The sequence below is a fragment of the Apis cerana genome, linkage group LG1 (genome assembly GCF_029169275.1).
Source record: "Apis cerana isolate GH-2021 linkage group LG1, AcerK_1.0, whole genome shotgun sequence".
Classification (NCBI taxonomy): Eukaryota; Metazoa; Arthropoda; class Insecta; order Hymenoptera; family Apidae; genus Apis; species Apis cerana.
In genome coordinates this window covers 26,624,302-26,636,782 of record NC_083852.1, presented here as the reverse complement: position 1 = coordinate 26,636,782, position 12,481 = coordinate 26,624,302, and the positions used below count along the sequence as shown (strand labels likewise).

At 46.5% G+C, this 12,481-nt stretch overlaps 1 protein-coding gene across 4 annotated transcripts in view; it reads right to left on the bottom strand.

Moving 5' to 3' along the window:
- Window positions 1-12,481, bottom strand: part of LOC108004296 (transcription factor collier) — a 71,005-nt gene that overhangs the window by 52,571 nt on the left and 5,953 nt on the right. For all 4 annotated transcript variants that reach the window (XM_062077749.1, XM_062077789.1, XM_062077695.1 and 1 more), the window contains exons 2-3: window positions 7,875-8,028; window positions 4,239-4,302 (exon numbers count right to left, since the gene is read on the bottom strand). In XM_062077749.1, the coding sequence (XP_061933733.1) occupies window positions 4,239-4,302; window positions 7,875-8,028 (218 nt within the window). The remainder of the gene's footprint in view (window positions 1-4,238; window positions 4,303-7,874; window positions 8,029-12,481) is intronic.

The following is a 12,481-nucleotide window of genomic DNA, read 5'->3' as shown; positions in this document are numbered from 1 at the left end:
GCCCGTACTTCGTACCGACGACCACGTACTCGGCCGACCTCGCCGACCAGATCGCCGTGCAACGCGAGTCATCGCGGCGAGGCAAATTCTCGTACGTGTAGCGCGTTAATTATTTCCACGGCTTCGGTTTCGTAAGCTTTCGTAAAGGCTCCATCACCTTCCCTCCCTCCGGTTTCCTCGGATCGAGAGATCGCAGATCGGAGGAAAATCGTTTCGATCCCCTTTCCATCTTTCCATTATTACATCGGGAGACGCGTATAAGAAATTCACGCCGCGAATAATGGGAAACGCGACTCGGCTGGTTAAAATTTACCTCGGATATTTTAATCATACGAAATTACATCCATTAGAGACAGGTTGATTCGTTATTACCCAGGCTAGCGGCGCGCTAGCGGTGGTAGTTTATTACGCGGAACGAGCAATTTTGTCGCGCGATCGAGCTCCGTGCGTATTACCGTGCTTGGTTATTGGTATATCCGTTATCGGTGGTCGAACCAGCTTCGATGTTTATATCGCATTCCGCGGTTGGGAAGCAAGTTTTCGAAACAGCGTGCGGCGGGCTGCGCGGGAGGGTAACGGAGGGTAATCCCGGGGAGTATTTTGGACAGACACCCTCGTGGCTTCCGGCCTCGCGTGTCCGGTAAGCCGAGTAATCCGGACATAAGACTGGCCAGACTCCCGCCGGCTACCAGAGGAGGAGGGCCAGACTCACGCCGCATAACGTTACCATGGATTACGATATTCCGGCCGAAACTAGCTCACAAATTACCTCGAGAAACCGTCGCGGCTTTACCGGAAGTTACTCGCCTCTTGTCTCCCTCCTCTCTCTCTCTCTCGCTCTCTCTCTCTCTCTCCTCGCTTTCTATCCGAGGGAGGAGAGGAGAGAAGGCGCACGATAGGGCACAATAGGAACGTCGATTACGCCGAGAGGTTGATTGGAAAACGGTCCCGTGCACACGATCAATTGTTAACTGTTTTGCGAGGATGAAACGATTTCTGTCATTAGAGCGGAATGTTAGCGGTTTCCACGATTTATTGCGGTTATGAGCTGTTCCCAGTGTCTTGTTTTTCAAACCGATCGTTGTTCGATTCGATTCAGAGTCGAGCATCGTAGAGATCGAGTTTCTTTTATTATCGTTATCCATGCTTTTTTCCGTAATTATTATTACCAGTTTATATAAAATCCAGTATTTTCGTCCGTTTTATAAGGAAATATCGCGGGGTGGCGGAATTTTTGAAAATTCGTCGATCCTCGGATCCTGGCAACTTGTAGGCGTGACGCCGCTTTTTACTCGAGAGACGTTTTAAACGCGATTTACAAAAGGAAGGAAGGAAGGAAGGAAACGAAATAAAAGATAACGCGGTTCGTCGTTATTTCTTACGTTTATCGGTAAATTTATAAAGAGGTTCTCCCGGAATTGCGGTAACGCTTACACATTTTTTTCTTCCTTCTTAATTCATATATATCTCGGTCGTAATAATAATAATACCTCCAAGTTTGCATGGATTATGGGATTTTCCGATTGAAAATTATTTTGCGATTTTTTTTCTTTACTATACTTTCTTTCGAATCTTTCGAATAGATTTCGAATTTCGAATCCGTTCCGTATCGTAAGGAAACTTTATTACAGCTGTATCGCGTCCGAGTTCAGTTTTTTCTTTTTTTCGATCGAGAAGAAGAGGTCGTCGCATGTAAAACGCTCGAAACTTTTGTTACTCGGGTCTCGATTCCACGGATAGCAAGGAAGCCGTTCCGGGGTTCGCTTAATAAAATCGCGTCCATCGGATAACGAAGATTGCTCCTCCGTTCTCGGTATGTAAACAAGACAAGGTATAAAATCACTCGTCGAACTCGCGAATTCATTTATGCAAGCGCGCCGATGCATGTTAAAAGGGAGCACGATTACGAAGCGCGATGCCGTGACGTGCCATCGGAATCGGAGCGTACAGACGTTGCGACGAGGACGACGACGACGACGACGACGACGACGACTCGTGATCGTGATCGTGGCTCGAACCACGACGACGACGACAACAAAGGCAAAAGGCGGAGGAGAAGAAGGTAGCGTAAGAAGCGGTATCGCGTGCCAAGTCCTGCTGAGAGGAGGCAGATAGATCCGTTCGTATTAGCATAACTAGGCAACCAACTTCAACGCGCGCAAGAACCGATCGAAGAAGCGGACACCGCCCATTTTATTCGTCCCGATCGGCATCCTTAATCAGCGGCGCTCTTATTACGAGCCGTTATATTCCGCGGCCCCCCTCTCCGTTCATTCTATTTCCACGTCTCTCCTTCCCTCGTCCTCCGTCTCTTTCCACGCCTGCCCCCTCGCCTCCACCTCGTCCACCGATCGCGAGCCACCTCGTCTCGCGGCAGAGGCGAAACGAATGGGATGGAAGGGAGACGGAGAACGAGAGGAATGAAAGAAATCGAATGAAATGGGAGAGAGACGAGGAGGAGGAGGAGGAGATGCGACAAAAAGAAGCAGAACCTGATATGGAGAAGCGGTGTCGTCACTCGAACGGTAGGTAGCCTCGTGTTCCTCCCGTTTATCGTTATTATTTAATTATAGATTTATTGGTGGATCGGTGACGCTCGGGCACGGAATGCGCGGATCCGATCGCGAGGAGACGGAGTTGGGGACGGGGGACGAGAGGGGGCTCGGCGCGAGCGAGCGCCAATTTGTCTTCTTCCGATATAAAAGCCGGACGGCTAAAGTATTTCGTGCATGAAACTTTTATAGGAGGTGAGTCGTTCTCGAGCGACGGTCCGAACAGCGAACACCGATCTCCGGATCGAGGCATAAATCAGAGCCGCGACGATCTATCGATTCGCTGTAAAGGACATAACCGGTGCCTCGATGGAAGACGTATTGGCTCCGTTATATCGTAACGTTCGGTTGCATCACCCGCTCATTGAGAATCGCCCCGTTCCCTTTACGTTAACGCTCCGCGCACGACGTTTTATGGAGCTCGATTAGCATTTTCGGTGTGTCGCTCCGCGAAACGCGTTTACGCGTTACAAACGCGATGTATAATTCAAAAATTTGTATCGTATTTTCGAGAAATCGCAGGGATTACGAAACGGAGGAGAGAAATAAGTTTTATTTACCTAGGAAAATAAGGAGCGAGAACGGTGGAATCTAGGATCCCGAAGGTGGGCAGCGTATAGGTAGGGATAGTTAGTTATTTCTTGTTTGCAATGTTGGCAACACGTTTTAGTGCCCATAGATGGCAGGGCGGCCCCTCAGTCAGTCGTGCCAACGCAAAAATCTCGCATTGATTGATCGGCTCGCAAACGGCAGAGGCAAGAAGGCTGATGGTATGAGCCGCGGAAAAGAGAAAGGGGAAGTGGAAAAGAAACGAGGGGAAGATGGTCGCGAGAGAAAGAGGCATGAGAACGGGCAAGAAACGAATAAGATAAAGAAAGCACCGCGGAGGTTGACGTTGTTCCCGATGTACACGGGTTGAAAAAACGTCTGGAATGAAAGCCAGCAGATAGCGCCTTGTGGCTTTTTAATATGTTCATAATACGAGCACGTTTTTGAACAGTCTCTCTCTCTGCCGGTTGGACCACCTCCGGATCATCCGCTTCTTCTGCTCCCTTTTCTCTCCCTTGTTTCTCCTTTCCTTCGTTCGCTCGTTCGTTCGTTCGTTCACGCACAGACGTTCGAACGGTTTCTTCGCGACGGAAACTCGACTCTTTTTGTCGAACCTGGACCAGTGACATAAAATATGTCTCTGTTGCACTCGTAACTTCCTCAGCTTTTTAGCTCCCCTCCGAGACCGAGTGTTTGCGCGGAATGTTGATGGCCCGTCATCGTCGCTTCGGATGGGATTATCGCGTGGCTCGCTCTTCCAGATTGACTCGAAACCTTTTTATTTTTTCTCCTTCTCTCTTTTTTCTAAATCGACCGAATCCATTTCCAATCGTAGCATTCGTAGTATTTCTTTTCAAATAAAATTCCGGCTAACTTTTTCTTCCCCCCCCCCCCTTCTTCTCGCTGTTTTAACACGCGCGTTTTATCGCCATCTCCTCTTCCAATATTTATCGACCGTGTTTTCTTACGATTTCTTTCTTCTCCCCTCCCCCCCGAGATGAAATTCAAACGCGAATCGATTAATAATCCGATCGTACAGCTTTGATAATATGTACATTTTAGAAATAGTGTAGACCGCAATTTGGTATTCGTAAATTGATACGATGAGTCATAATTAATATGATTCGGTTTACTCACCGTTCGAGTACAACAGATGCAGGCTATATTGAATGCCATTGTTCGTTTTCTGTCCTTCGGATTCCTACGAACAGACGTATAAACGTTAATGAAAACATGGTTTGCGTCGTTTAACAAAAGAACAAAAAAAAGAGGAAAATACACCTGATAATCAGATCGAAGTACAAGATTAATGCGCGTTTAAACGGGGATATGATCTCGGACCGAGCAATTCTCTCTCAACTGCTCGTCTTCCTCGAGCCGAAACGCGGCTGTTTTCAATTTACAGCGCGTCTAGCTCGATTCGCCGATCCATTAAATCGGCACGAGTGAATTTTCAGACGTTAAATCTCGTTAATCTCGGTAAATTCGGCGCGCGCTTGAAACCCTTGGAAGGGCGGCGGTACGGAGGCGAAGGAGCGGAGAGATTCAGGCGTTGCGCGTTCTTCACACCCCGTTCTATTTTAATTAAGTGCACCGTGACGTAACTCTGGCGCGCTCGGGTCCGCTCCACCTCACGCTAATTATTAATTTCTTGATGTGCCGGTAAGAGCCGTGCCATTACGTATGGCGTGCGATGCATAATTATCATCCTGCCCTGTTGACGAGTCATGCGTGCATCGCGCCATATGCCGCAGCCGCGGTAATGCATTTTCAACTACCTCTACCCCTCCAACACCCACCGCTCGCCCGACCACCCTCCCCCCGTTTCACGGCCACGACATTTACCCGCTCCGCGTACGATCTTTTTCGAGAACGACCACGAGTTCGTTCGATCGATACGAACGAAAAATTAACGTAATTAACGAGTATCTTGATTCATCGCGATCCAATCCTCCCCGCTTTCCACCCCGATACGTAAAATCATTATTATACACCCGGTATAAGGTAACGAAGCGTGTATTCCAGGTTACGATAATCGTCGCAGCCTTCCTTTTCCTTTCCACGTGCGCGCGCTTTTCCTGACGTCCATCGCGGCCATTAATCTTTAAATTCGCGAGCGCACGATGGACGTTAATCAGGCGTGCAGTTGGATCGACGACTACTTTTTAATTAAACGGGAATAAAAAGCGGATGGAGAAAGAACGAGATACCCCTCCCCTACGTTTATTTACGTAGGGCATCAGTTTCCGGGAACCGTACTCCGCCCGCTATTACTAACGCGTCGCCATTTATAGGCGTTTGCATCGCGATAAAAGAGTTTACCTAGTCGATCGAGCGAGTGGGAACGATTAGGACGCTCTCCTCTCTTTGCTCGAAAAATCTACGTAATCGATATGTTTCGACGATCTGGAACAGGACGCGTAAACGGGGCCTGATCTATGCTCACGGTGCACGACCCTAATTAATAGGGAGGCTACCGCGATGCAACTGCCCTGCTCACGTGAATTATATATACGGACGCCTGCTCTTGCGAGGAGCGGACGGAGGGGAGAGTGGAGATATCAAGATAGCCGATGCAAATCCGGATCGAAGGAATAGAAAGTACGCTCGACTCGCAAATGAGTTCGCGTTTCAATGTGCTTCTTTGCGCTTCTTTCATTTGCATTCCAGGCCTTCCATCTAATTTAATTTAGCGGGATGTTAAATATGCGCACGTATGTACTCGAGAGTTTAATTAGGGGTGTAATTTCGAAATTAGGTGTAGAAAAAAAACCCAAACCCGGTAAATCGAGGAATTAAATTGGTGGATTAAAATTTCAAATATTCTTAACCTTTAGACAACGATTCGCGACGAAGTGAATCGGCAAAAGTGAGACGAAAGAGGGGAAAAGAAAGGGCTAACGGAAGTGGTTCTACGAAATAGAGATTTGGTCGATAGAGAGAGAGAGAGAGAGCTAGCAGAATCCATTCGAAATTCTACGTACGTGCACTCGCGTCGCGGTAATTTATCCTTATATCGTGGATCTGGACTTCTGTCATGTATCTGACGTTTCGAGTGTTCTATGATATACACGGGTAATCGATTTACGATGTACAAACTCGAACCTCGTACTGGTTCGAGGCGCACGGTAGAAGGGATACGCGACCATTCGCGTGGTCGTCCGCACCAACGATCTCTCTCTTTCTCTCTCTCGCTATGTATCTCTGTACCAGTGCGGTTACAGGGATTTCTTTTGCGCAAGAATGAGCGTTAAATCGCGTGTGGCAGTCAGCTTTTCCTTAAACAGCTGTACTAATTGACCAATAGAAAGTGGAGCTCTAACGATGACTGCGCCGCTGTCAATCGTGTCCAGACCGTTCGCACGGGCTCCGCCGACTTATCAGCGAGTCATTTCGATCCCTTATCCTTCTAATCTATACATCATCTCGATCATAACTGATAACTTTACGTTTAATTGAAAGATCACTCGATCGACGGGATTTCACCGGTGCAAAAAAGCGGAGGGTAACCGGATGTCGATGGCTGGAGGAAAAAGTGGAAAGAGCGATTGTTTGTGGTTCGAATTACGAGAGAAAAAAAAAGGAGGAAAGAGAGAAAAATTGTAACTTTCGCGTCACAACTATATTTTGAATTCGAATTCGCGAGTTATTAGTTAATGCGTTACGTGCATTTTCCTTTTTCCACGCGGATCTCGTTTCTCTTTGCGGATATAAATTATTTATTGATTTAAATGGCGCAAAAACTTAAGAAAATCGGCATAAAAATGAATGGAGAATGCTCGAGAGCTACTGTTACGAATCAATCAGAGAGCAGGTCGAAGAAATTTGCATTTACCGATTGATTGCTTTTTAATTAATGCATTCTCGAGGAAAAATGTAGAGGTTGAAAAGCACGTATCAATGACTTTATTTGCTGGAATTCTTACCATTTCTTCGAGCGCAATGAAAATACATTAGATACGTCGATTCACTCGCGAACTTGGCGAACTTAACATTTCACTTTTACAATTATTTTTATTCACTTTGTATTTCGAACATATTTCGGCATTAAAATTCGAGCGGAGGGAAGGGCACGCGACGCGTATCGATCTAAATATTTAAAGCTAAGACGGTGGCCGAATAATCGAATATAACGGTTATTCGCTCGGGGACGTATTTTCAACGGTAGAACGATTTAGTAACGAATGTTGGAAGAGATAGGATCTGCGATAGGAGAAGGGAGAGAGAGAGAGAGAGAGAGAGACGGCGGACGAAAGAAAATGGAAAGGCCGGTTATTATTCGTAGGTTGGCTCGATTCGCGTGACAACATCGATGCTCTTACGATCGCGTCCGTCCATTTCTCACGCGGCCAATGGATTTTCGCCTGTCGGACTAATTGCTGGAAAAGCTGGAGGTGTATCCTGCCGACTATCGATATGTATACGTATAGGCGGAGCCGTTTAATATTTGACGTCGCCCCCGATGGAAACGGCAATTATCGAGATAAGCGTACGCTCGCACGATATTCCCTCATGTCATAAAGGTCCACCTCGCCTTTTTCCACTTAACCTCATGGGGAAAACGGGGACTACGATGTGCATTGAAATTCCAAACTTGTCACTCGACGCCATCGCTTAATTTTAACTTGATTATTAACCAATGATTCCCGATTTTTTCATCCCTATATATCTATATATATGCATCAAATTTGTCTGGATTTTTCTTTCTATATCTTCTGGAATCGCTTGTACTTATATATATATATATATATATATATAAGGATGGTCTCTTACCTGATCTTTTTCGACGAAACCCATGAAAGAAGTCCTCTCTATCTCGATCGGTTGTCCGTGTCGATCGTAAAGAGCGATCACGAAATGGAAGAAGTTACTTTTTCTCAAATTACTCGGTGGTTGTTTTTCGAAGTGTGCCCTGCCGACGCCGACCCTGAAATTTAAAAATATAACGTACAAATTTTATTACATCGTTCCACGCGATACGAATTATTTAATCTCTCCTTATCGTTTATTCCCAACGCCGCGTAAACAAACGTGCATTCTCCGAAATAAAAATTGTATTCGATCGCTTCAATTTCGATCTCTCTCTCTCTCTCTCTCCCTCTGTCTACACTGTATTCAGGGATCGCAAGCATTTCAGTAGGATCGCCGATGTATGAACAACGCGCGTGTATTGGAATACGACGCGAGCGATGAGCGATTACCAAACTCGGACGTCGCGAGTGAGATCCTGCATCGTAGGGTCGAATAGGTATATCCTATTCGGCCTTGAATGGAATAAGAATGGCCAAAACTGGTAGAGAGGAAAGACAAACGAGGTTGTCCGTGGGGGAGCGCGCAGGTGGCCTCGACGCCTTAAAATCCCATTAAGGTCTCATGTGCCGAGATTAGGCCACCGGACTCCAATGCCATCTTTGAGTAATGGCACGGAAAGTCCCCTTTTCCACTGCGCCACTTCGCACAGTTCGCGTCTCTGATTCATCCTCCGGAACGTGACTTTTCGCCGGACCTCGTGTCACCTTTTACTTCTCTTCTCCACTTCGAAACAAAATCTAGAACGTTGATTATTATTCTTCCATTGTTTATCGTTTAAGAAAATCGTTTCCTTTTTGATCGTTATATCGCTGAAACCCACTCCTTCCCCAACCCCTATTTACAGACACCGAACGTAACCATCGCTCTGTTTCGTGGTACGTGTGTTTCGTGTAAACGCGTAATTCTATCCTCTCTTTCGCATCGTTCACACCCATCCATAAAAATTATCGCGTAACAGATTCTTCGAAACGATAGAAACGTTCGCTCGAAAGCAACGCGATTATCGATAAAGCGATCGAAGGCAAACGATAGGAAAATAGAGCACACTTTGCTCCCGACAACCCTAGATCCGTCTCGATCCCAGTTTTTCTCGATTTTCAAATTTTGGGATAAACATGCGCGAAGAATAAAAAAAGGGAAGGAGAAAGCGCGAATCTTTTAAAGCGGCGCGGAGAAATCGCATTATCGGTGGTCGGGATGATCGCGGGTGCGGTGGCGATAAAGCGATGGCGCGTGTGCGCGGAATGCCGCGCGCACTGCCATCAGGACGGTCTCTCAGAGCGGAAAACTGAATCGACTGGAGCGAAAATGAATAGCGGCAGTTTTGCAGCACATTTGCGAAATAAATGATGGTATCGGCGGTGCGTTTGTCACGGGAGGCGGTGGGATGTCGGTCTGCCGGCAGGCAGAGGAGGCAGAGAGCAGGAGAGGAGGAGGAGGAGGTGGAGGAGGAGAGGGCTAGAAGGGGTTCGGGATCCGGGTGTTTCGAGGGCGAAGAGGGTGGTGAATCGGATGCAGAGAGAGAAGAGAGGGTCTGGCGGAGGGAAGGAGGCCACTGGGGTGGTGGAGAGGTTGGGAGGGTAGTGATGTACTGCCCGTGTCGATAATTATCGGTGGCTGATTAACCGGCCGCCGGTTCGCGCCCCATAACTCTCGACGTCCGATTATTTTGCCCCGTTTGCCATGCACCAATTCCTATATAACGTGTAGCCACGTCCTGCCAAGCCTTTACATTATCACCTGCGGTGCAATACTGTCGCGCACCTTTTTCCAAACTATTGCGGGCTGCGGCGGCCCACGGTTTCGCGGTTTCAAGATCGTCCGCGTTCCAATACAATAATAATATGCCCCTTATCTTTTATTACCCGCCGATGCTATCGATAATTTGTCTAAAGTTTCCCCTCCTCCCTTCAAAGTATAGCAGATAAAATAAACAAAAAAAAAAAAAACGAAGGATTTTGAGATCTAATTATAATATCTCTTTATTACAAGCCCCGTTATTTTTCGCGTCTTGCTAATTATTCCAACGAAATTGAAAAACAAGACGAAATGTTTAAAAATCTCGCCTGTATCACTGGATTAAACAGAGTGAAAAATAAACAACTTTTATCCAAAAGAGACACATGCTTTGCTTTTAAACAGCTTTCCTTACCGAGTAATCCCCCCGTATTTCTCTCCCCTCTACCGAGGTATTTTTGCGCGTGTCCTTAGAAAGAAGGTGGCGGGTAAGCAACGCTTGGAGGCCGCAGCGAGCGACACGGAGGTGCTAATTACAGGTGGGATTGGCGGATTCCCGCAGCCGGGATTCGCAGGCAGGTACGTAGAACAATTTGCCACGCGGCCGCTTTCGGAGAGCAGATAAGGTTGATCGGTGGGGCGCAACGTGCATTCGCACTCGGCCTCGAGGCACAACCGAACAACTCCCTGTCCGCGTAACTTTTCTTTCGAGCTCGCGACTCGAGCAACGATTCTGCGATTCGATCGGCCGACAAAGATAACCCGATACTCGCCGCGCGCCAAATACGCAAATGAAGATGTAGGACGCGATAGGTGTTCTTTTCGCGCGATACCAGTTTTTCCCTGCATCGCTGCGCCCATTGGTGTGCTGGCGGGGACGTCACCAACGCTCTCTGCGTTCTTAGGAAAATGCCGATTTAAGGAAAACAGTTCGCGAAATCGGGCGGGACCCACGCTAAGTTAAAAACGAGGAATTCGGCCATTCGTCGCGTGTATTCATAATTGTATAACGGCCAACTTTTCCTTTTAAATATCGCTGCGAAAGTAAGAGAAAACTCGTGGAGATATTGAGAAAGGAGAGAGAGAAAAAAGAAACGTGTATCTTTTTCTCGATTTGCGTTGGCGAAAACGTAGAACTACAATTTTTGGCTGATCGCGGTGTAAATATTGGCGCGTTGGCAATTTGCAAGCGCAGATCGTCGAATGATCGTCCGGGCTATATTCTGTACTTTACACGCGAGCCGCAACCTATGCTATTTGCGCACAATGCATTACGGGCGAAATATGCGGATAATACGAATCCACGGATACGGTTACGAATTCGTGGATAAAGCAATCGCGGAGAATTACAATAAATCCGCAGTTAATGTATACCACCGGGCGTTAGTTATTACGAGTTGGCCGAAGCGCAGTCTATTTACGCTTGCACCCAACGTGATTCATAATGCGCGTGGAGATAATGAGCAATTTGTAATATATCCGAATGTAATTCGCAACTAGTCCGCGTTCCCGCGGATGCTGTTCAATTTAATGCCGTATTTCACTGCCTCGTCCGACAAAAATTTATTAATTCGTTCACCCACACTCGCACGCGCTTTTGTTATATATATATATATGTATACGTATGCTTTTATTGCATGCACGAGCGCCTCTTTCAACTTTTCTTTTCGAATTAATTTCGCGAAACGAAAATTTTCCGTAACTTTGCGGATAATACAAGTAAAGTTTCGCGATTACGTTAGGTAAAACGTAAAACGTATTCACCGATTTGCGAGAGCAACAATCGCTTTACAACTTTCCCTTCGTCGTATATTCCTTTTACTTTCGACCCTAGAGTCGCGGGGAAAGTCATTGTTTTTCCACGGACCACGCAACTCGTCCCTCGCTCGGAACCACGGATGGTTTACTGCTTCATTAGGTGGGTAACTTTTTTAGGGGTTTTTAAAAAGCGTGAGAGTTTATGTCTGTTTGCTGGGAGTTTTAAAACAGTTTCGCCAACCCCGCTCGCAACCCCCTCTTTTCGAGTCGACGTACACCGCCCGTTCTCTCTTCGCCAAGGAAATGAAACTTTCCACGGTAAATTTGAACGGAAACCGATCCCAACGCTCAACGTTTCGACTCGTCTTGGGCCGATTTTCTCTTCCCTTTGTTACGATCAAGCACCGGTTCGGAAAGACTCGCGATTATTCAATTTTTAACCGATTCGCCGAGGATAGATATTCGAACGTAAAATGAAATTTCAACGCTTTTCATAATATAAAATACGCGATCGTGTTACGCGTATTACCGATATTTATTAATTTACAACGAGTTCGCTTCGCGTATAAAATTGTATTAACGCGAAATTTTACGCGCATCGAGCAACGAGCAGGATGATCGAATTAACGTTAAAAACAACGTCATTGTCCGTATTTTACTCGATTACTCCTCGCTTAACCGATATATCTAATTCAGTCGTGTTGTTTCGTTCTTTTTTCCTCTCTCTCTCTCTCTTCTCTTTCTCCTCTTTCGAATCGATATCCATGCGGTGAAGCAAATTGTCTCCGTTATTTTTTTTCAATCGAAGATAGCTCGATCGATTGGATAAAATATCGAAGAAAAGAAAAAAATGCAAGTATAAAATTCGCGGTTAAGCCGCGATAATTTTTCGGTTTTTCCTCGAGACGCGGAAAGGGCGGAATAGCCCGGAGGAAAAACGATGGAGCGAAAGAGGGAAGGGGAGGAGAGCAAAAGGCGCTAAAATTCTCAATTACATTAACTCGATTCCGGTCGCCCACTCCCGTGTCACGCCACTTGGAAGGGGTTAGTTAAGAGAACCGCTATTGGATTAG